The sequence below is a fragment of the Phoxinus phoxinus genome (assembly GCF_949152265.1).
Source record: "Phoxinus phoxinus genome assembly, chromosome: 17".
Lineage (NCBI taxonomy): Eukaryota > Metazoa > Chordata > Actinopteri > Cypriniformes > Leuciscidae > Phoxinus > Phoxinus phoxinus.
In genome coordinates this window covers 30,371,100-30,397,009 of record NC_136892.1, presented here as the reverse complement: position 1 = coordinate 30,397,009, position 25,910 = coordinate 30,371,100, and the positions used below count along the sequence as shown (strand labels likewise).

At 40.7% G+C, this 25,910-nt stretch overlaps 1 protein-coding gene across 1 annotated transcript in view; it reads left to right on the top strand.

Moving 5' to 3' along the window:
• ctif (CBP80/20-dependent translation initiation factor) overlaps window positions 1-25,910 on the top strand; it is a 70,624-nt gene that overhangs the window by 8,818 nt on the left and 35,896 nt on the right. Inside the window, exons 2-7 of the mRNA XM_079584980.1 lie at window positions 8,144-8,354; window positions 11,239-11,310; window positions 12,631-12,753; window positions 12,850-12,920; window positions 15,136-15,240; window positions 16,053-16,143. Coding sequence (XP_079441106.1) covers window positions 8,175-8,354; window positions 11,239-11,310; window positions 12,631-12,753; window positions 12,850-12,920; window positions 15,136-15,240; window positions 16,053-16,143 — 642 coding nt within the window. The 5' untranslated portion in view covers window positions 8,144-8,174. The remainder of the gene's footprint in view (window positions 1-8,143; window positions 8,355-11,238; window positions 11,311-12,630; window positions 12,754-12,849; window positions 12,921-15,135; window positions 15,241-16,052; window positions 16,144-25,910) is intronic.

The following is a 25,910-nucleotide window of genomic DNA, read 5'->3' as shown; positions in this document are numbered from 1 at the left end:
TTTGTACTTTGTTTAATAATCATTTGAAACTGAGAAAACTGGCAGCTCCCGCAGTAATGAAAAGATTTATCTTGAACTCTGCTGTTGGAAACTAGCATGTATAAAATTATTTAATGATCCATTATAAATGAATTTATACCTGTATGATATTACGCTGGAGCCACATTGGACCAGGGATGCGTGGATGGATGATGATCTTATCAGACGCAGGAATTCATTTGCCGTGATAGTCACAGTGCATTATGGGTATTCACTCATTATTGCAGTGCATTGTGGGTTTGAATGAGTTCACTTTTATTAAAGTCCACTATGGTTTAGTCATGTCAATTAATCCCGATCACCTGTCCTTCATTTCGCCTCTTGTCATCCTGTGCATTTATAACCGAGGGTCTCTTCAGTTCTGTGGCTTGTGGTAACGTTTCATGCTGCGGTTTATCTCTCCAGCATCAATCAAGCCAGTATGTGACAATTGACATTTTATTTTGGATGAAATAAAAACATAATATTTAAATAAAATGGTAATGGGAAATAAAATGTGAAGTTTATTTTCTTGTGATTTCCTTGGTTACTGTTTGATTTCTTCTCCTCTTCCTCTTGATTATTTGTTATCACCCTGAGGCTGTGAGACAGACAGACACACAGTCAGTCAGACAGATAGACACAGTCAGTCAGACACACAGACACACAGTCAGTCAGACAGATAGACACACAGTCAGTCAGACATATAGACACACAGTCAGTCAGACAGATAGACACACAGTCAGTCAGACAGATAGACACACAGTCAGTCAGACAGATAGACACACAGTCAGTCAGACAGATAGACACACAGTCAGTCAGACATATAGACACACAGTCAGTCAGACATAGACACACAGTCAGTCAGACATATAGACACACAGTCAGTCAGACATATAGACACACAGTCAGTCAGACATATAGACACACAGTCAGTCAGACATATAGACACACAGTCAGTCAGACATATAGACACACAGTCAGTCAGACAGATAGACACGCAGTCAGTCAGACAGATAGACACACAGTCAGTCAGACAGATAGACACACACACAGTCAGTCAGACAGACAGATAGACACACACACAGTCAGTCAGACATATAGACACACAGTCAGTCAGACATACAGACACAGTCAGTCAGACATATAGACACACAGTCAGTCAGACAGATAGACACACACACAGTCAGTCAGACAGATAGACACAGTCAGTCAGACATACAGACACACAGTCAGTCAGACATACAGACACACAGTCAGTCAGACATATAGACACACAGTCAGTCAGACAGATAGACACACAGTCAGTCAGACAGATAGACACACAGTCAGTCAGACAGATAGACACACACACAGTCAGTCAGACAGACAGATAGACACACACACAGTCAGTCAGACATATAGACACACAGTCAGTCAGACATATAGACACACAGTCAGTCAGACATATAGACACAGAGTCAGTCAGACATATAGACACACAGTCAGTCAGACATATAGACACACAGTCAGTCAGACATATAGACACACAGTCAGTCAGACATATAGACACACAGTCAGTCAGACAGATAGACACACAGTCAGTCAGACAGATAGACACACAGTCAGTCAGACAGATAGACACACACACAGTCAGTCAGACAGACAGATAGACACACACACAGTCAGTCAGACATATAGACACACAGTCAGTCAGACATACAGACACAGTCAGTCAGACATATAGACACACAGTCAGTCAGACAGATAGACACACACACAGTCAGTCAGACAGATAGACACAGTCAGTCAGACATACAGACACACAGTCAGTCAGACATATAGACACACAGTCAGTCAGACAGATAGACACACACACAGTCAGTCAGACAGACAGATAGACACACACACAGTCAGTCAGACAGATAGACACACAGTCAGTCAGACAGATAGACACACAGTCAGTCAGACAGACAGATAGACACACAGTCAGTCAGACAGACAGATAGACACACAGTCAGTCAGACAGACAGACAGAGAGATAGTCAGTCAGACAGACACACAGTCAGTCAGACAGATAGACACACAGTCAGTCAGACAGATAGACACACAGTCAGTCAGACAGATAGACACACACACAGTCAGTCAGACAGACAGATAGACACACACACAGTCAGTCAGACATATAGACACACAGTCAGTCAGACATACAGACACAGTCAGTCAGACATATAGACACACAGTCAGTCAGACAGATAGACACACACACAGTCAGTCAGACAGATAGACACAGTCAGTCAGACATACAGACACACAGTCAGTCAGACATATAGACACACAGTCAGTCAGACAGATAGACACACACACAGTCAGTCAGACAGACAGATAGACACACACACAGTCAGTCAGACAGATAGACACACAGTCAGTCAGACAGATAGACACACAGTCAGTCAGACAGACAGATAGACACACAGTCAGTCAGACAGACAGATAGACACACAGTCAGTCAGACAGACAGACAGAGAGATAGTCAGTCAGACAGACACACAGACAGACAGAGAGATAGTCAGTCAGACAGACAGACAGACAGACAGACAGACAGACAGATAGACAGTCAGATAGACAGTCATACAGACAGACAGATAGACAGTCATACAGACAGACAGATAGACAGTCATACAGATAGACAGTCATACAGACAGACAGATAGACAGTCATACAGACAGACAGATAGACAGTCAGACCAACGCTATCTCACGACTAATTCGTAAGAATTTGTACGATTTGTCTAAACCCACGTGATGGGTAGGTTTAGGGGCGGGGTCAGGGGTAGGTCATTCGTATGAATTCATACGATTTTGGCAAATCGTAAAATATGTACGATTTAGCAAAAAACATACAAATTTGTATGAGTGAGGTCGTATGAATTGCTACGAATTAGCCACCTCGTAAAATTCGTACGAATTGCCGTGAGATCGGGTTGGTCAGACAGGCATATAGACAGACAGACAGATTTTACTGCAGTGCTGGAAGAAGGAACTATTTTAGTGGGAGTCACACACACAAAGAACAGCTGAACACACACATGTATTGCACTGTTGTCTTTCTTTCTGTTCATTTTTCTGTTAGTGTAGCTGTGCTGCTTTATGTATAGATGGAAGTTTTGAAACAACATGACATTTAGTTATTACAATAATTTCAGGTATGTGATTTTATTTATTTTTAAGCCCCATTCACACCTCAAGCAACTGTAGTGCTCGCTGTATATCACTAGATAGTGCAGTGGTTGGTCACTAGTGAGCATTCCTATTTCCTGGTTGCCCTAAACTGAAGAAAGAAAGAAAGAAAGAAAGAAAGAGAAAGAAAGAAAGAGAGAAAGAGAAAGAAAATTATTTTAAAACATGAACTAACAATGAACAGTTGTATTTCTAATAACTAACGTTAATAAAGATAAGTACTGCAACCCATGTATTGCTCATAGTTAGTAAGTTTAACTGACAAACTAACGTTATCTATTGAAAAATGTTACTGTATTTTCTTGTAAAATGTACTCCAATTATCTTTATTTACAACTTTGAAAAATTATTTTATGCAGTAATTAAGAATGTCAGTAAATAACATGCAAAAACATAAATGGATATTTTGTATGAGCATCCTAGAAGTTATTTAGAAGAAAAAGGGGTTTATATTTGTATTAAATCTTTCTGCCTCTCAAACAACTTTTCTGATGATGCAATCAAGAGGAAAATGATGTTAACTTATACAATCTTTGCCTATTAATTCCACAATCCAATCAAATCAAGTCTCGTCCGTCGTCCTACCGTGTCTCACACAAAAATTTGTTTAATTTGGAAATGCATCACATGTTGCAAATTCTATTTGATGATTTCTTTAGGTTAATTTTGGAGTGTTCAGAATTCTCCTGTATTATTATTATTATTATTATTATTATTATTATTATTATGTGTGTTGTGTGTTCTAGCATCAGTTGCAGGTTTAAGTGTTGCAGTGCATGTGCTGTTGGTCCATTAGCACACAGCGTGTGTGAGCGCCCGAGGCTGTGACTGTCCTGTCAGAGGCGTTTGCTCATTTATGCTTGACGTGATGTTATCCAGAGGGATGAAATTCTGCGTGAAATGAGACATATTCTTTGTGACGAGCACCATTATGTGACCAGCTAATGGAAAAGCCCTAATGAGAGCAGAATTAATCTTATTTCTGGCTAAACTGATTTTTTTTTTTCATTTCTAGACTTTCTGCCAGTATATTCAGCTCAGTAGATTTTTTTTTTTTTTTTTTTTACATACCGGTATCTAAAATATGATCTATTTCTGATTGCGAGCCGAACGACATTGATATTATCATCTCATCCCATTGTGCATTTGTATAAATTAACCGAAAAGACATTTATTAATTATAATTTGATTATTATTATTATCAATTATTATTATTTATTTTAAAGACATTTACTCTTATATAAAGAGTTTGAAAACTGTGTGGTTTAAAGTCGGCATGAAACGGACATTCATGAGAGTAAAACGCTTCTGGAACAAGATCAGATGTGGGCGGGGCTTGATTTTGTCTATAGGGAGTTGATTGGATGGTTGTGCTTTGATATCGGTGGATTTAATTTGATTGACAGGTTGTCCCGCCCTCGCGCCAGTAAACCTCATCAGAGAAAAGAAGAGAGGGAGGGGAAGTTATTTTGATTCAAGATTACAAGGCACATGAATTAAAAAAATAATGATTCATCATTTATAATAATAAAAACTGCAATATTCCATAAAAAAAACAAGAACTGTCAGTTTTGATTTTATGACTTTAAATTCAGACTAAATTTGAGCTGTAAAGTGTCTAAATCTTCTATTTGAGGTGGAACTAGTTTTGACATAACTCGTGTGGTTGTAGTTTGCACCATGTAAACTAGTGCTGCACGATTAATCATATCGCGATGTCAAGCAAAATGCTGCGATTTTGTGAAATAAACCAATTTGGGCTGTCAACGTTAACGCACGCAATTAATTTTTGTCCAGTTTAACGCGTTAAAATATTTAACGCTAATAACGCAGCATCCGTTTATTTTTGTCATTCTTTGGCTAGTGTTACATTATGATCCCGCTTTTATTCAGGCAAATGCTTTTAAACCGTTCATGTGGGACAAGACAAAAGATTGCGCTGTCTGTAAATGTCCTGATGTGACACACACTCGCACACACACTCGCACACACACACAGAAAGGCACGCGCTAGTATCGTGCGCACAGACAGCACGCCAGAATACAGTTCTCTTTCGTGCTTGAACTTACAAATCTACATTTCAGCATTATCACTTATCTGTGTGTGCATTTTACTTGAGAACCAAGCAAGTGGAGTGGACTCATGAAACCATTTGTTTATTATATTGCTATCGCAATATTGACCTCAATAATCGAATATGACATTTTCCCCAAATCGTGCAGCCCTAATGCAAACAGTGATTTATGGATATTTGATGTCTTTTGCTTGGCACCTGTCCTGTATAAGGATCTTAGTAAGTGCTAATAACTGATGTCTACAGACCCCATGACATCAGAGTTGGACTTTAGTGGACTTAAGCTGTCTGTGAAGTTTCAGGTCATCGATGCATTTACTTCTACATTTGTGCATTTGGCTTTATCTAAAGTAACTTGTATTGCATCATGCATTTGATCTGTTCATGCGTTCCCTGGGAATGTAAGCTGATGTGCTTTTTTCGTGTGTGCAGATTTAGTTTTTTTTTCTTTTAGGAAACTAGAGCAAAAATATTGATGACTCATCCTGCACTAATTTTTGTCCAATCAAATGCTCTATCAGATTAATTTGTAAAGGTTTTGCTATTTTCTTTGTGATTTCTAGTGGTCAAATGCTAAAAAAAATTATTAGCTGCTGCCAAGACCAATAAATTGCTGATATATTTAATATATATATATATATATATATATATATATATATATATATATATATATATATATATATATATATATATATATATATATATATATATATATATATATAATATGTATGAGCAGTTACGATGATATATATATATATATATATATGCAATGAATATGGAGTGAGAAATCTTCATTATTTTAACTAGATGTTTTTCTTGCTTTAAACATTTCTTAGCTTGCTAGTTACTGTTTGGTAATAATTAGACTTTCTGATTAAAATATAGATTCAATAAGGCAGATTAATATCAATATTTATTTGATATGTCAGATCTCGGGTTGCTTTAGTGCTCTATGTTTGGCATCATGATGAATTTTTAAACAAAGGATCAATTGACAGATCACGGGTGGTACAAAGAACAGTTGCTTAAACCGAGTCAATCATCTTAAATATGAGCAGATCTCGAGTGTGTGTTATTCTGTGTGCAGTGTAAGATGGTGCTGCTCCAGTTGTAAATCCTCTTTACTTGGCCAATATTCAAGTAGTGACTTAAGACCAGATTAAACCCTCTCTCTCTCACTCTCTCACCTGGCCGTAAGCGGGGCACATCATCTCCCCGACCCAGAGCGATGGTCATGCAAAGCCCAGTGAAGCAGCGCTTGAGTAATTGTGGTTTTGTTACTTTAGTTGTTTGGTCCTGTAATTGAGCCTTTTTGGGGGGGAATTTGTACTTTTCCTGAGTGCTACTGAAACTGAATACTTTTGCCTAATTACTTATCAAAGTAAAAAATTATATAAAATTATACTAATATTAAATTACTTTAACAAGAACATATCTCTCCACTGATTTCAATCAGTTTATTTTTAAAGCTGTGAAAGAGAAATGCTACTTTTTAATTTGAATTATGCAAGAACAATTAAATGCGGAAACATGTTATTTTTGCTTAAGTATGATTTTTGCTGGCAGCGCCGACATGTAGCGCTTCAGGGAACCTGAGTTCGAGTCCCAGCTCGTGGACCTGTACACTACTGTCCTATCATAATAAAGGCAAAAAAAAAATGTTTTTAAGTATGTTTTTTGCTAAAAAAATTACCTTTTGATTAAAATTAAATATAATTTACTATATATATTTTTTATGTTAGTATAATTTTTATACTTCGTATGTGTGTATATGTATGTTCACACACACATATATGGCTGCATTTATTTAAACAAAACACCATAAAACAGTAATATTGTGAAATATTATTATAATATAAAATGACAGTTTTCTATGTGAATGTAAAATTAATACATTCCTGTGATCAAAGCTGTATTTTCAGCATTACTCCAGTCTTCAGTGTCACATGATCCTTCAGGAATCATTCTGATATGATGATTCGCTGCTCAACAAACATTTCTGATTATTATTATCAATGTTGTAAACAGTTGTGCAGCTTCATATTTGTGTGGAAACTGATGCTTTTTTCTCCACATGATAGAAAGTTCTAAAGAACAGCATGTATTTGAAATATAAATATTTTATGATATTGTCTTTATACATTTTTTGTAACATTGTGTCTTTAATGTCACTTTTGATCAGTTTAATGCATCCTTTATAAATAAAAGTATTATTTATATATATTTATATTATTATATTTTATATATTTTCAAAAAGTAAAAAATCTAACTGACCCCAATCTTTTTGACTGTATATAGTACTATATAATAATAATAATATAGCAGTATAAGAGTAAAGAAAGTGAGAGCAGAAAGAGATTGCGGGTGAAAGATGAGGAGAGACAGATGGACTGGTAAAGCAGAAGCGGACAGGACTTGATGAGTTAGACTGGAGCTGCGGCGCCACAGAGTCTCAGTCGGGGGTCGATGTCACTGATCTGCACCGACTGAAGCATGAGCAGCCAATGACATCTCACAGTCCTGCCTGTCAACAAGCAATATGTTTATTCTCTGATGCTGATGGACATGTTGGGATTATCTTGTGGTCAAACGTTTTGATCACTTCAGAATGATTTTCAGTTTTTCATTAAAAAATATTATTACTTTTTAAAATGCTTAAGATAACATTAACAGCTGTCATACATTTTAATGTCATGAGCTTAACTTTATATAATAAAAGTGATTGCGAATTAACAAGTAAATTATAAAAAAATTACATTGTCCATTTTTATGTCAATTCACATTATTATTCCGATTACTAAAAATGTCCTTTTTGTGTTTGCCCCGCCCACAGCTCCCCCTCCCCCCACTGTGGGCTGGTTGCCATGGAGAGCTCATCGGTAGCATCAGCGTCGTCAGAGGCGGGAAGCACTCGCTCGCAGGAGATCGAGGAGCTGGAGCGCTTCATCGACAGCTATGTGCTCGAGTACCAGGTGCAGGGACTCCTGAGCGACAAGACCGAAACTGAGCAGGACGTGGACAAGATCCAGTCCCACACCTCACAGGTACAACAGACCCCGTCCCGCACCTCACAACAGACCCCGTCCCGCACCTCACGGGTACAACTGACCCTGTCCCGCACCTCACGGGTACAACTGACCCCGTCCCGCACCTCACGGGTACAACTGACCCCGTCCCGCACCTCACGGGTACAACTGACCCCGTCCCGCACCTCACGGGTACAACAGACCCCGTCCCGCACCTCACAACAGACCCCGTCCCGCACCTCACGGGTACAACTGACCCTGTCCCGCACCTCACGGGTACAACTGACCCCGTCCCGCACCTCACGGGTACAACTGACCCCGTCCCGCACCTCACGGGTACAACAGACCCCGTCCCGCACCTCACGGGTACAACTGACCCTGTCCCGCACCTCACGGGTACAACAGACCCCGTCCCGCACCTCACGGGTACAACAGACCCCGTCCCGCACCTCACGGGTACAACTGACCCCGTCCCGCACCTCACGGGTACAACTGACCCCGTCCCGCACCCCATGACCATCTCACTGGTACAACTGACCCCGTCCCGCACCCCATGACCACCTCACGGGTACAACAGACCCCGTCCCGCACCTCACGGTAACAACTGACCCCGTCCCGTACCTCACAACTGACCCCGTCCCGTACCTCACGGGTACAACTGACCCCGTCCCGCACCTCACGGGTACAACTGACCCCGTCCCGCACCTCACAGGTACAACAGACCCCGTCCCGCACCTCACAACAGACCCCGTCCCGCACCTCACGGGTACAACTGACCCTGTCCCGCACCTCACGGGTACAACTGACCCCGTCCCGCACCTCACGGGTACAACTGACCCCGTCCCGCACCTCACGGGTACAACAGACCCCGTCCCGCACCTCACGGGTACAACTGACCCTGTCCCGCACCTCACGGGTACAACAGACCCCGTCCCGCACCTCACGGGTACAACAGACCCCGTCCCGCACCTCACGGGTACAACTGACCCCGTCCCGCACCTCACGGGTACAACTGACCCCGTCCCGCACCCCATGACCATCTCACTGGTACAACTGACCCCGTCCCGCACCCCATGACCACCTCACGGGTACAACAGACCCCGTCCCGCACCTCACGGTAACAACTGACCCCGTCCCGTACCTCACAACTGACCCCGTCCCGTACCTCACGGGTACAACTGACCCCGTCCCGCACCTCACGGGTACAACTGACCCCGTCCCGCACCTCACAGGTACAACTGACCCCGTCCCGTACCTCACAACTGACCCCGTCCCGCACCTCATGGGTACAACTGACCCCGTCCCACACCTCACGGGTACAACTGACCCCGTCCCGCACCCCATGACCACTTCACGGGTACAACAGACCCCGTCCCGCACCTCACGGGTACAACTGACCCCGTCCCGTACCTCACAACTGACCCCGTCCCGCACCTCACGGGTACAACTGACCCCGTCCTGTACCTCACAACTGACCCCGTCCCGCACCTCACGGGTACAACTGACCCCGTCCCGCACCCCATGACCACCTCACGGGTACAACAGACCCCGTCCCGCACCTCACGGGTACAACTGACCCCGTCCCGTACCTCACAACTGACCCCGTCCCACACCTCACGGGTACAACAGACCCCGTCCCGCACCCCATGACCACCTCACGGGTACAACTGACCCCGTCCCGCACCTCACGGGTACAACTGACCCCGTCCCGCACCCCATGACCACCTCACGGGTACAACTGACCCCGTCCCGCACCTCACGGGTACAACTGACCCCGTCCTCTGACCCCGTCCCGCACCTCACGGGTACAACAGACCCCGTCCCGCACCTCACGGGTACAACTGACCCCGTCCCGCACCTCACGGGTACAACTGACCCCGTCCCGCACCCCATGACCATCTCACTGGTACAACTGACCCCGTCCCGCACCCCATGACCACCTCACGGGTGCAACTGACCCCGTCCCACACCTCACAACAGACCCCGTCCCGCACCTCACGGTAACAACTGACCCCGTCCCGTACCTCACAACTGACCCCGTCCCGTACCTCACAACTGACCCCGTCCCGTACCTCACAACTGACCCCGTCCCGTACCTCACAACTGACCCCGTCCCGCACCTCACGGGTACAACTGACCCCGTCCCACACCTCACGGGTACAACTGACCCCGTCCCGCACCCCATGACCACCTCACGGGTACAACAGACCCCGTTCCGCACCTCACATGTACAACTGACCCCGTCCCGTACCTCACAACTGACCCCGTCCCGCACCTCACGGGTACAACAGAGCCCGTCCCGCACCCCATGACCACCTCACGGGTACAACTGACCCCGTCCCGCACCTCACGGGTACAACAGACCCCGTCCCGCACCCCATGACCACCTCACGGGTACAACTGACCCCGTCCCGCACCTCACGGGTACAACAGACCCCGTCCCGCACCCCATGACCACCTCACGGGTACAACTGACCCCGTCCCGCACCCCATGACCACCTCACGGGTACAACTGACCCCGTCCCGCGCCTCATGACCACCTCACGGGTACAACTGACCCCGTCCCGCACCTCATGACCACCTCACGGGTACAACTGACCCCGTCCCGCGCCTCACGGGTACAACTGACCCCGTCCCGCACCCCATGACCACCTCACGGGTACAACTGACCCCGTCCCGCACCTCACGGGTACAACTGACCCCGTCCCGTACCTCACAACTGACCCCGTCCCGCACCTCACGGGTACAACAGACCCCGTCCCGCACCTCACGGGTACAACAGACCCTGTCCCGCACCTCACGGTTACAACAGACCTATATATATATATATGTTTGCTTATTTGTGACAATATAAACAATCCCTCTCTCTCTGTATATGTCTCTCTCTCTCTCTCTCTCTCAGTGGACAGAAGGCTGCAGTGATAAGATTGATGGGAGCTGGTCGTCCTCACGGGACAGGGGCTCGTCCAAACCAGTGAGTTTTCGTGTGTGTGTGTGTGTGTTTGTGTGTGTGTGTGTGTGCATCTGATCCATAACTATTCTGTAACACCCTGTCCACACCCAACACAAGCTGCTCGTCAAAAGTAAACTGCTCACAACAGTTAATCTTTGTAACTTTGCAGATCTTTTTCATGCTCAAACAGCAACATTACACACTGAGGAAAGTTAAACATTTAAGAGCTGATCTTCTGCAGTTCTTTCATTAACAGGTTTCTGTGCACTTCCACTCATACTGTATAGTTATTACAGACTGAAGCATCACTGGGTTCTGAACGTTCCCTCCACAGTGACACTGGAGCAGACTAAAGCTGTCAGCCATATGGTTAATCTGTGTGCATATTAAATATTAAAGACGATACATGACACACGTGAGAAGGTTAGGTGTGTGCGCGCGTGCGTGCGTGCGCGTGTGTGTGTGAGTGTGAGTGTGTGAGGGAACATTGTGAATGACACAGTGCCAGTATTGTGCTCTGAGGTCACTTCGATGAGGTCACTGAACCTGTGTGTGTGAAAGCCCTAAATCCCGTGTCACATGCTTCGGTTCTGCACATGCTCAGTAGCGTCTGGTGACCTCTTGCCTGTTTTGACTGAATTGAAATCTCATTTGACTTCCTCAACATGCACCATGATATCATTGCATTTTGTTTAGTTCACAAGCGTTGTGTTTGTGGTACGCTTGATTTAGTGGCTTTTGATATTTGCTATATAGTTGTTTTCCTAAATTATAAGTTTGTCCTTTTCAGTGTAGTTTTCATTTTATTTATCTGATATCTTTTGTAGTATTTTCTAGATTCAATTTAGTTTGTTTTTTTCTACATATTTATTTTTTAATTGTAGTGTCAGAATTTTCGAGTTTCCAGAGTTCATGTAAAATGTGAGAAGCTCAAAGCGTTTCTCAGTGTGCGAATATGTTGCTTATGTTGTTTAGTTGTGCTTATTTTTGTTATTTAATTTTATAGTCATGAAAAAATATGACTTTTAATATGAATATTTTAGTAAAAAGATAATAATAATGGCATTTATTTATTTTATTTCAGCAAATGAAAATGTTTTGTGTTTGTTAAAACTGGCAGACCATAATAGTAATATTTCTTATTCAGTTTTTTTTTGGTTGTAATTTTCATATTTATTTAATAATATAATCACAAAATGTTGGCCAAATGGCACAGTCCTACAAACTAGCACATCAAACTTGGACTTTTTTTATCGCAATTTGCAGACTGAAAATGGTCAGCTTGAAAAGATCCTGTAGATGTCCAGTAAATGTTTCTGAATGAATCTTCTTGTCTCTCAGGATGATTGGGAGCACAGTAGTAATGGCAGCACCGGCTCTAGACCCAGTTCAGGATCTCGACCCGGTTCTGGTTCTAGATCAGACAGCAGAGGACGAAACAACCAGTTCAGAGCTCCAGCAAAGGTCAGATTAAACTACACACATGCACGACTCTCTACACTCAAGTCCACCTTTTTAAACCTTCACAATGTTTCTGCATTTGGACTGTGTGTGTTTTAGAACGGAAACAAGGACTGCTCTTTGGACATCCTGGGAACGGACATTTGGGCTGCTAACCTGGACTGTCATGGGTAAGATATATATACACACACACACGAGTAATAAATCTAGCCGTGTAAATAATGACATATCATAACAGGGCTGCGTGATAAACTAAAATAAATCCATAATCGTGACATGGCAAGGCTGCGATGTTCCAGAGTTCATTTACATGTTTTTAGTCTCGGTTCACAGTAAACGCTGCTTCACATGAACTGCATCTCTGATCCGCTCTGAGATTGAGCCGCTTATAATGTGCTTTTAAACACACAACATGCACAAATCTTCTTCTCATACTCTTCCTCTCGGGCTCCCTGTGCTGTGATGGTTTCATGTTTGAAAGGATACAGAAATTAAGACACCAATTTGTATTGTCATTTTACTGTTGTAATGTAAATTTAACCATTATTATTATAATATTATTATTTTTCTTAAATAAATGTTTATTTTACAGTGAAATATTAGAATAGTAATATTTCGTATTTCTATTTATTTATTTATTTTATTATATAATATTATTAATATTTGTTATTATTATATAGCAATATTCATATATAATCTCAAAATTTTGGGCCAAATTGTGCAGTCCTACAAACAAGCACGGCAAGCTTGGAATCTTTTTTAAATTGCTATCACAATTTTTATCAGAAAAATCACAATTAGATGTTTTCCCCTGTGCATCCCTATATCATTTAGTTTTACTATAATATGCATGACTATAGAAACACACACTAGAAATGCAGTTCATTTACCTCTTTGTTTAGTGAATAGAGTTCAATAAAGTAAAATAGCATGTGAATGGTCGATATACAGTGCTATGCATAGGTGGAAATACCCATGCTAAAGTTGCCTAAAAAGAGAATAAAAAAATTAATGCCTTAATTTTAAAAAATGAGGAAAAATCCAACCATACCTAGAGATTAGCATGGGGTACTTTCCATAAGATCATCTCTCAATGCAAATCAAACCACTGGCCTTTAAAAATAAAAATCTGCCTGCATCCCTGGGAATTTAACTTGGGGTGTCCTGACTTGCACCCTGTATTTTAAGGAAGAACATTTATTTATTTACGATACATTATTCATTCACAAAGAAAATTGGTGTCTTAAAGGTTGGCGTTTTCCTCATTTTTTTTAAATTAAGGCATTAAGATCAATTTCCAAAAGATGATTTTATTTTTTTTAGGCAACTTTAGCATGGGTGTCTAAACTTGTGCTTAGCACTGTGTGTGTCCATAGTTTCTGCTCTGGCTTTTCTGCTTGTGCTTTGCATTGCAGTGCTGACTCAGTCCAATTTAAAACTCGTTATGGCTAAATTTAATTAATGAGGGCTTCACCTCCACCTTCAGGCCTCTTACACACACACACACACACACACACACACACACACACACACACACACACACACACACACACACACTGTACTGTATGTGTGTGTCAGCTGCACTGTGTGAATGTGTACAGTTAATATGCTTCGATTCTCTCTCTCTCTCTCTCTCTCTCTCTCTCTCTCTCTCTCTCTCTCTCTCTCTCTCTCTCATATATTAGACTTGAGCTGTGTGTAAACATCAGTGTTGAAGTTAGAATCAAATAAAAACTGACCCTATTTATTTTGTAATTGGGCACGATTCATCAGTGTAGGTTAAGAAATCTTTCATCAAAATGTATTAACTTTGTCCTCCTCTAAAACCAAATCCTGATGAATAGAATCGAAATATTCTCAATGAATATCCTGTTTTACTCAGAAATATGTAATGTCTACAATCAAGATTAGTTTAGTTCAGGAGTCTGTGATGAATAGAAAGCTTAAAAGAACCATATCTATTTAGAATAGAAATCTAAATGTCTTGACTGTCACTTTTGATCAGTTTAATGCGTTCAGTAAACTGTGTTTTATTTGAGTTTTTGCACACAGGTTGCAGATGCATGAACTCGAGTTACGCCATGATCCATTCAGATCTCCATATTCCCTTTCAAAGCTCTGAGTTTGCTTTAAGTTATCCAGCGGATTTGATGAAGAATGTGCCTGAGATCATTAGCATCTCCACAGAGACTTTAGCATCAGTGTCTAGAGGTTCATGAGACTGAGTGAGCATGTCATCAAAATAGTCATGATGCATTTTCTGTAAGCAAAATAAACTTCTTCTTTTTCCCGAGTGATTTTAGGGCAGAACAGGACCTAGTTCAAGTGTTTCCTACAGTCACGGATTCCTGCGGGTGTTTGATTGTGAGTGGTTTGTGTTCACAGAGGCGCTACGTGGGACATGCAGCCGGAGAAACTGGATTTCTCACAGTTTCACAGGCGGGCGTACAGAGGGACACCCAAACACCTCCCGCACATCGACCGAGAAGGGTGAGAGAATAACACTGACCTGAGATCAGACACATACAGTCTGAAGCGTTTCACTGTCACACTTATGTTTGTTTCTTTTGAACCAGTGTTTTGAATGTTGGAGTACACACACACACACACTAGTGTAATGTTCAGTACTGTTGTGCTGTGACGGGGTGTGGCCGTGTGTTTGTGTGGCGCTCCGCTCACTACTGACCTCTGCTGGAGGAACACTGTCAGTGCCAAATAAATGCATTCAGGGAGTTTAACACAGTCATATTTGATATACACACATTTCTAAGGCCTCTAAATGATCAACTATCAAATATTTTTTTTTTTTAGCAAGTAAAATGCCTTTGAGTATAATTGTAAAAAAAATTTTTTGCTGGTTTTATAAAGTAGATGCAAGAATAACGCTTATATTGGTCGTAATATTTTAAAGTGAAGAACACTTACTGGACTGATGCAACTTAGCTTTACTTGATTATCCATAATTATTATTATTATAAAAAAAATTTTAATGTTATGAGCTCCAAATTCTCTCTATATCATACTATATGAGCCATAAAAGCTCAAATATGATACTCAACAAAAACATGTATGCAGACTTTTGTCGTATTTTGTTTAAAAATATATATAATTCTGCCTATTATTTAATGTCAGGCTTTACAGGTTTAAGATGTAATGGACTAGTTATTTATTATGACTAAAGTATGAAAACTTAAAGCCCCAGAAACAATCATAATAGTTAATATATATTTACTTATTTGATGCTTCTATGTGTTCAAAAATGAAAAACAAAAACAAGCTTAGTCATGTCTGTCTGTTCACAGGATGATAAAGGGCAAATTCGAGAATGAGGATGACGATGATGATGATGGTATTGACCTGGAAAACATGGAGAAATTCCTGCCCAGCCTGCCGGTAAGAAACTCTTACTCAAGTTTCCACATAGAAGACGACGAGTGTTTAATAATCACTGCTGCAGTTCACAGTCGTGTGTGTGTGTGTGTGTGTGTGTGTGTGTGTGTGTGTGTGTGGGGAAGCTCCCTCTGGTGTCCAGACACTGAAAGCGGTTTTATTTTAACTGATCCGACACTGACATCTAGTGGTGACGTCACAATACGACTGTGTGTGTGTGTGTGTGTGTGTGTGTGTGTGTGTGTGTGTGTGTGTGTGTGTGTGTGTGTGTGTGTGTGTAGGATGGTCATTTCTGCACAGTAATTTGTTGTTTACACTGAGAAGGATCTAGTTAGTGTTAGTGAGTCTGTCTACTTCCAGCTATATTGAGTTTGTCTACATTCAGACACAGAATCTTCTCGAATAGTGTGTGTGTGTTAATACTGTTCTTCTCGAATAGTGTGTGTTAATACTGTTCTTCTCGAATAGTGTGTGTTAATACTGTTCTTCTCGAATAGTGTGTGTTAATACTGTTCTTCTCGAATAGTGTGTGTGTTAATACTGTTCATCTCGAATAGTGTGTGTTAATACTGTTCTTCTCGAATAGTGTGTGTGTTAATACTGTTCTTCTCGAATAGTGTGTGTTAATACTGTTCATCTCGAATAGTGTGTGTGTTAATACTGTTCTTCTCGAATAGTGTGTGTGTTAATACTGTTCATCTCGAATAGTGTGTGTTAATACTGTTCTTCTCGAATAGTGTGTGTGTTAATACTGTTCATCTCGAATAGTGTGTGTGTTAATACTGTTCTTCTCGAATAGTGTGTGTGTTAATACTGTTCTTCTCGAATAGTGTGTGTGTTAATACTGTTCATCTCGAATAGTGTGTGTGTGTGTTAATACTGTTCTTCTCGAATTGTGTGTGTGTGTGTGTGTTAATACTGTTCTTCTCGAATTGTGTGTGTGTTACTTAAAGGGGGGGTAAAATACTTAGTTTCAGTCAATCTCATGTTAATCTTGAGTACCTATAGAGTAATAGTGCGTCCTTCATATCTCCAAAAAGTCTTTAGTTTCATCATATTTATAAAATAAAAATACAGCTTTCCGATTCTATCCGGAAAAAGCCGAGGTCCTTGATTCTGGGCGTGGGCGGAGCTATAGAGTCAAGCGGGAGCAGCTTGAGCCAGCAGTAACACTGGGTTCTTTGGGAAGCTGAACAAGGTAAACTTTCCCTCACATCCCAAAACACACTTTTTTGGAGACATTCTTGACATCAACCATTCCTATTTAGCGCTGCAGATGATGATTTCCGGTAGTAACGCGTCGATGAGCGCGGTCTTTCTCTCCTCTGGTCGACGTGTGCGTGAACGCGCTTTTCCGAGAGCAATGCTCATATAAGGAGTTCCACTCTGGTCTACGTCATTAGATCTACGATAGAAAAAAACCAGCCGAAACGTGTTGCAACCCGGAAGTATGATTTTCAGCACAGAAATTCTCTGTTATTCGTTCAAAATAACTTTTCAAACTTTGGCCATTATTAGCATGAGAATCCATCTCTTTAACACTGTAAACAACTCTGAATATATGAAACACCATTGTACCCCCCCTTTAATACTGTTCATCTCGAATAGTGTGTGTGTGTGTTAATACTGTTCATCTCGAATAGTGTGTGTGTGTGTGTGTGTGTTAATACTGTTCTTCTCAAATAGTGTGTGTGTGTGTTAATACTGTTCATCTCGAATAGTGTGTGTTAATACTGTTCTTCTCGAATAGTGTGTGTGTGTGTTAATACTGTTCTTCTCGAATAGTGTGTGTGTGTGTGTAAATACTGTTCTTCTCGAATAGTGTGTGTGTGTGTTAATAATGTTCATCTCGAATAGTGTGTGTGTGTGTTAATAATGTTAATCTCGAATAGTGTGTGTTTTCATACTGTTCTTCTCGAATAGTGTGTGTGTGTGTGTTAATACTGTTCTTCTCGAATAGTGTGTGTGTGTGTGTGTGTTAATACTGTTCTTCTCGAATAGTGTGTGTGTGTGTGTTAATACTGTTCTTCTCGAATAGTGTGTGTGTGTGTGTTAATACTGTTCTTCTCGAATAGTGTGTGTGTGTGTGTTAATACTGTTCTTCTCGAATAGTGTGTGAGATCATGAAGTGGCTACAGCAGTTTATAAATGTATGAACATGACAGCGCATGAATTATAAATGAAGGATGATCAGTACTATCTGGATTTTAATGTTCGTATTTTTACGTTAACAATAAATCTAGATGTATTTAAAAAATAACTATAATAAAAATGACAAAAACAAACAGAAAAATTACTAAAAGTTTCAAATTGATATGAGAACAAAATCTAAAATAAAAATGGTTCGTCGACGCCATCTAGTGCTGTCATGATGACATCACTAATAAACCACCCTGGAGCTTGCTTTCTTTCTTTCTTTCTTTCTTTCTTTCTTTCTTTCTTTCTTTCTTTCTTTCTTTCTTTCTTTCTTTCTTTCTTTCTTTCTTTCTTTCTTTCTTTCTTTCTTTCTTTCTTTCTCCCTGCACCTGTCTGTCCAGCCAGCGGGATCTGGCAGGTCAGAGGTCGCCTGCGGGCACAGACGTGTGTGTGTGTGTGTCTGTTACGTGGCGCTGGTTGACAGGGTGGAGTGTGTGTGATGCCAGCCATTGTTCTTACTCGTCTTTCTCCTTGTTCTCTGTGATTGTGTTTGTTTACTGGGTGAACGTTGTTGGATGTTAAAGTTCTAGTGGAGTAAACTTCTGAAGAGCCACATGACAAACCAGAAAATATCGTTTGTGTTCCTGTTTCCTCCAACGGCAGAGTCAGAAGAGAACGATGTTAAATGTACTGAGCCCAAACTTTTGAATGGTAGTGAAAATGACATGCATATATACGTACTTAACTATAATTTCTTATAATAATTATAATGAAGAATCATCATCACAGTCCATAAACAGTGTGAGAAACACAGATGTCAGCCAATCAAAACAGAGCTTTTACAGACATGAGTCATGACTGACAGATGTTTATTATGAGTTTAAGAATCTTCACCTGTCAGAGTCGTGTGTGAAATAATTATTTATTCAGTAATCTCTAATCCATGACCTCACTGATATCTTGTGTGTTGTGTGTCACGCAAGTGGTTTTGAAGTGTTGCTCTATTCATTGTTTGTCACCTGATCAACAATATCTGCCAGATACAAATGCCTTGTGGCACTGGCACACACTAATACACACACACACACACACACACACACACACACACACACACACACACACACACACTAACACTTATATACACACACACACAATGTTTGCCTGGTGTGTTTATATTGTGTTTGTGTGTGTATATAAGTGTTAGTGTGTGTGTGTGTGTGTGTGTGTGGGTGTATATAAGTGTTAGTGTGTGTGTGTGTGTGTGTGTGTGTCATTGTGAGCGGATGTTTCTGTGCATTGTAAACTTTAATTGTCTTTAATACAGAGCTGAAGGAAGTGATGCCGTGTGTGTGTGTGTGTGTGTGTGTGTGTGTGTGTGTGTGTGTGTGTGTGTGTGTGTGTGTGTGTGTGTGTGTGTGTGTGTGTGTGTGTGTGTGTGTGTGTGTGTGTGTGTGTGTGTGTGTGTTTTATCACGTTCACTCTTCCCGTTATTCCCACAAAATTAGCTCCGTTTCCAATAAGGTCAGAGTCAGTCTGTCTGTTTCCGTGTGCGTGTGTGTGTGTGTGTGTGTGTGTGTGTGTGTGTGTGTGTGTGTGTGTGATTGTTTACTTAACTGTACTTTAACCCAGAAGTTAGTTAATTAAGATAGCACTTTATTATAGTCTCATTAGTTAATGCATTAGTTAACATAAACTAACAATGTGCAACGCACATAAAGCATTTATTAATCTTTGTCAATGTTAGTTAATAAAAATACAATTGTTCATTGTACGTTTATATCAGTTAAATAATATAAACTAATTTGAACTAATATGTATGCACTTTTTGACTTGAAATTAACACTAGATGAATAAATTCTGTAAAAGTTTTATTCATTGATATTTCATGTTAACTAATGTATGTAAAATGATTCATGAAAACAATAAATATTGTTTTTATAGTATTTATTGTAATTTATATCTATAGCGTGTGTGTGTGTGTGTCTGTGACTGTGCGCGTGTCTTTGTGTGTGTGTGTGTGTGTGTGTGTCTGTGAGCACGTGTGTTTGTCTGCGTGTGTGTGTCTGCGGCTGCGCGCCCGTGTGTGTCTGCGCACGCTTGTGTGTGTATCTGTCTGTGCTTGTCTGTGTCTGCGTGTGTGTGTGTGTGTGTGTGTGTGTGTCTGTGTCTGTGCGTTAACTGCACTTTTAAGCATCATTAAATCAGTAACGCTTTACAATAAGGTTTCAGTGTTAGTTAATGCATTCGTAAACAAACTAATGATTAACATTGATCAATCTCCGCATGTGTGTCATCTCAGTCTGTATTCTCAGTCAATGTATTTATTTCTTGCTTTGTTTTTTTGCACCATATGTTTTGACTCGTATGCATCTACAGTGTGTGTGTGTGTGTGTGTGTGTGTGATCAGCGGTCCGTCTGTGATGGGTCAGACACTATAGACATGTCTAGTTCCTGCAGAACAAAAGGCCTGTGGCGGCCAGACACTGAGCGCTCGCTCGCCCTGATCTACGTGCAGCTCGACAGGAGCAGAGAGAGAGAGCGAGACCCCGGCAGCTCTCACTCACACACACACACACACACACACACACACACACACACACCCTCCCTTTCCTGTGATTGTCAACCCGACGACACACAGATCATACCTGCTCTCTCGCTCTCTCTCTGTCGTAACGCTGGAACGAGGAGGTCAATGAGGGAAGCTTGGATGCGGAATCGTCTGGTGGGAGTTGTGGAATTTGTGGGTGGATGCTAGTGGATGCTAGCGACTGTATGACGTGTCGTGTTATAAAACCTTGGTGCTTTAAAGATGAAATACAGCTATTTTTAGTGATAAAAGAGACATATTTACAGTGTCTTCTTAGTGCAGCACTAGTGCTATCACATAGTACTATCGTGTGTCGTCCTACTGCGTTTGTGTGCTGTTACTAAGCAACTGTTCCCTATAGCAACTGCATAGCAACTCCATGGTAAACATCCAGAACAGCTTAGAAACTGCCTGGTGACAAACCAGAACAGCCTAGTAACCTCATAGCAACTCCCTGGTGACCAACCAGAACAGACTACCATCCATATAGCATTTACATGGTGACCAAGCAGAACAACTTAACAAATGCATTGTATTTGTGATTAACCTCAATGCCCAATTAACCTCATAGCAACTCCCTGGTCACCATGAAGAACAGCCTAGCAACATCATAGCAACTCCCTGGTGACCAAGCAGAACAGCCTGGCAACTGCATTGCAACTCCCTGGTGACCAAACAGAACAGCCTAGCAACATCATAGCAACTCCCTGGTCATCATGAAGAACAGCCTAGCAACTGCATTGCATCTCCCTGGTGACCAAACAGAACAGCCTCGCAACTGCATAGCAACTCCCTAGTGACCAAGCAGAACAGCCTAGCAATCGCATAGCAACTCCCTAGTAACCAAGCAGAACAGCTTAACAAATGCATAGTATTTATGATCAAGATGAACAGCCTAGCAATCGCATAGCAACTCCCTGGTTACCGCCAGAACAGACTAGCAACCATATAGCAACATTCTGGAAACCACCCGGAATACCCCAGCAACCGCATAACTCCCTGGTGTGCCAATTATTTATTTAGTGTGTGTCTCACACATTATGGGGTTACATGATAGTTTAAGTAATTTTATGTGCTTTTGACATTTTAAAATTATTTTTAAAATTCTGTTTTCTATTTATTATATTCTGTTTTTCTAATTCTATTTGGTTTGCAGTTATTCTTATTCATTTTAGTACTTCAACTTAAACGAAAATTAGAAATGTTGTCTTTGCAACTAATTAAAATCAATAAAATAAGTTAAAATTTTTCATCTAATATTTATAAAAAAAAAATATTTTAATTTCAGCTAGATTTCAATTAATTAATAGATTAACGATGACAACTCTGACCAGTAATCATGAAAGATTGGAAAAGTCGCGGACATTCATTGGTCAAAAGGTGTGGGAACCCTGTTTCTCATTCCCTCCTTTTCTCTCTCTTTGGAAAACTTTTCATTGTTTACTGTATGTGTGTGTCAGCTGCACTGTGCGAGTGTGTACAGTTAATATACTTCGATTGTCTCTCTCTCTGGTCATGGTCGTATGCCAAGTGTTCGGCACTTTGACTGATGGTTCATTGTCTTCCTCATTCCACCCCGCTATCGGTGCAGGAATTCCTGTGTCACTTTCCCTCTTGGAATTCCGCATCATTATCCGGAATGTCGTGACACCGACTCGTGAACAGGAAAAGGGTCACGTTAATACCAGAGGTGACGGCTTCAGTCATCCTGCAATAGTGATGCTAACAAAGAACCGTCTCTGTCCAGCGAACGCTAAGTTTAGAGTCACAGGCTCATACCAACACATCCCACACGGGACGGGACGGCTTTGTTCGGGCAGCCGGCGAATAGCAGATATTTTTGGTGTATCCGTTCCGTGCATTATATCCTTTTATTTCTTTGTTGTCTGAATTGCAACAGAAAATGCTTGAAATTTTAAGTTTCTGTTTTGACAAATCAGGATCATTATCGTTAACTAAACTATAAAAACATTTCTGCTAATTGAAATAAAGCTGAAATAAAATTATATATTAGTTGAAAAACTTAAACTAAACACAAATTTTAAATGTTGTTTCTGCAATAAACTGAAATAAGTTTGTTGAAGCAGTAAAATTATTTACTGGAAATAAATAAAAACTAAAACTAATACTGAAATAAAAAATCTATTTAACCTAAATAGTAATATTTATAAAAAAAAACAAAAAAAAAAAAAACGAATAAAATGACAAAAGCACATAACAAAATTACAAAAAATTGATAAAAAGGAATTAATTAAAGCTAAAATAACAGTGCCAAATAAGATTATTTATTTTTTTGCAGTGTGAACAAACCCTCCGTATAGATTTCAAAAGTCGGGTTCCGTAAGTAAAAACTTGAATATGCAAAAATGTACCTTGAACAATAACTTTTAAAGACAGCCGTACAGTGAGCTACGAGATTGTTAATCGATGGTATTTGCTTTTGCTGAAGCCGTCAGCCCACATTATTTCAACTTAGTTTTAAAATAATCGTGTTTAACAGTGTAATTCCTGGTGATAAACTACATTACCCATGATGCTCTACTGAAAATTCTACCAATCAGAGAGTCGAAACAAGCAAAATAGCTCTTTAGCTCCGCCCACTCTTATGAAGCACTGTGAATGATGTAATATATCTGCAAGTTTTGCAGTAAACTTAAATATATTGTTTTTATAGATGTAATCAACATTTGTATACGAGTAATTTTATATTTCACCTTGGTTTTAATTCAATGATGCTGTTCGCAATGCTTCATGGGACTGTAGTTTTTCTCTCAGTAAAGCCGTTAAGCACACAGTGTTGTGCCTTTGATTTGAAGGGAAAACGTTTTTGAAAATCAGACAAAAATACAAAGTTTGTAGTGTTGTGATTTCAAATCATAGTTTATGGCTTTAATAACTCTTTAACAAAGACTATTTTAACCCTTTGGGGACTAAGCCCTTTTTGGTCCGTTTTCTCTATTTTTACATTTGGGCTTATAAACCATATGTAATGGAGATGGAACACCATGTGTTTGGTATCTATGGATTCAGAAGACCCTAAGCTAACATAAGCATGCATGTAATGTGTTTATAAAGGAAGTATGAGTGAAAAATTTACAATAATCGAGAGAATTTCAAAAACTAAAATTTGATTTTTGTCATTTATTACTGAAAATCACCCCTCACACAACAATAGTGAACAGTTTTTGAACCAAAAAAATATTTGTCAAACCCTTTGCTTGACAGACATTTGTAATTGTTCAATCAAATGTGTTAAGAACAATGAAATAAGGAACTTTTTTTACAAACAGTCCCAGGCGTGAAAAAGCGGTCTGCTCAGAACTAAATGAGACCTGCTTGCTCTGAAGAACAGACACACTCACAACCTGGCAGATTTACTTTCCACTAACTGTTCCAGAGCTTGTTCTGCCGTAAATCTTACTGCTAGCCATCATAACAGTGCTAAAACAATACAATAACAATGCTATTTAAGTTATTCTGTCTCTCTCTTATATAGATCTCTGTGCGCTCTGTAATACTCCGCTCCGTTCGCTATCTGTCTCATTCTCCGTCCACATGACGCTGTTTGTTTGTACATGTTGAAGGCTACAGAGTCCTCTGATTGGCTAGAATACGTCATGGTAACCTTCCTCTGATTGGGTAAAAAAAAAAATCCTCCCAGCGGCAATTTTTCCATTGGTGGAATTTGCCTAACAACATCGATTTCATTGGCCTTTTTATGCAGTGGTATTGCGCAACAGCGAAGCGTGTGAATAATACAAACGGTTTTCGTTTTCATCACTGTTTTCAGCGGAATCTGAGGAAGACGGCAAAAAAGACCGCACCTCTCTATCATTAATAGTTTTGAAGATAATTGCACATTTGTAAAAGTATGCCATTTTGGGCGGTACCGCCCAATTCGTCTCCAGAGGGTTAAAGGGATGGTTCGGAGTAATTTCAGCCTAGGGCCCTTATGCATCGCTTTCTGCCAGGACTTTTACAGGCTTTTCCCAAATCACGGAAGTGACCTCGACGTCCGGGTTAGCGGTAGCATAAGGCGTCAGACAAGTGTTATTTAAATAAACTCCTGATGTACTTACAAACTTTCCAATGCCTCGTTTTATGAGTACAGAACCTATTTGTAATACTGTAGAAGTTTGGTACCGTTCCGGGCGTTATTAGTGCGGTAATTTACCAGATACAACCTTGGATCCGTTAGCGCCTGCACTAAACCATTCGGCTGATATCTCTAAATAAGCTCGAACTTAAAGGGTTAGTTCACCCAAAAATGAAAATAATGTCATTAATGACTCGCCCTCATGTCGTTCTAAGCCCGTGCCTCCGTTCATCTTCGGAACACAGTTTAAGATATTTTAGATTTAGTCCGAGAGCTTTCTGTCCGTCCATTGAAACTGTATATACAGTATACTGTCCATGTCCATAAAGGTAATATAAACATCATCAAAGTAGTCCATGTGACATCAGTGGGTTAGTTAGAAGTTTTTGAAGCATCGAAAATACTTTTTGGTCCAAAAATAACACAAAATAAGATTTATTCAGCATTGTATTCTCTTCCGGGTCTGTTGTGAATCTGCGTTCAGGACTCCACAGTGACGCTGCTGACGGAAGACGCTGATGACGTGTTATCTGGTGCGCCCGAGCTTCGTTTACAGTCTGAGGGAGACGCACGCTATATTCAAGCTATTCTACATTGTTTGCGTGGATATCATTTTTTTAATGGTGCGTAAATGTGCATGTCGCGGATGAGACACTTTTACAGCGTGCGTTTCCCTCAGTCTATAAATGAAGCTCGGGCGCACCAGATAACACGTCATCAGCGTCTTACGCCAGCAGCGTCACTGTGAAGGATTCACAACAGACCCGGGAGAGAATACAATGCTGAATAAAGTCTTATTTTGTTATTTTTGGACCAAAAAGTATTTTCGATGCTTCAAAAACTTCTAACTAACCCACTGATGTCACATGGACTACTTTGATGATGTTTATATTACCTTTATGGACATGGACAGTATACCGTACATACATTTTCAATGGAGGGACAGAAAGC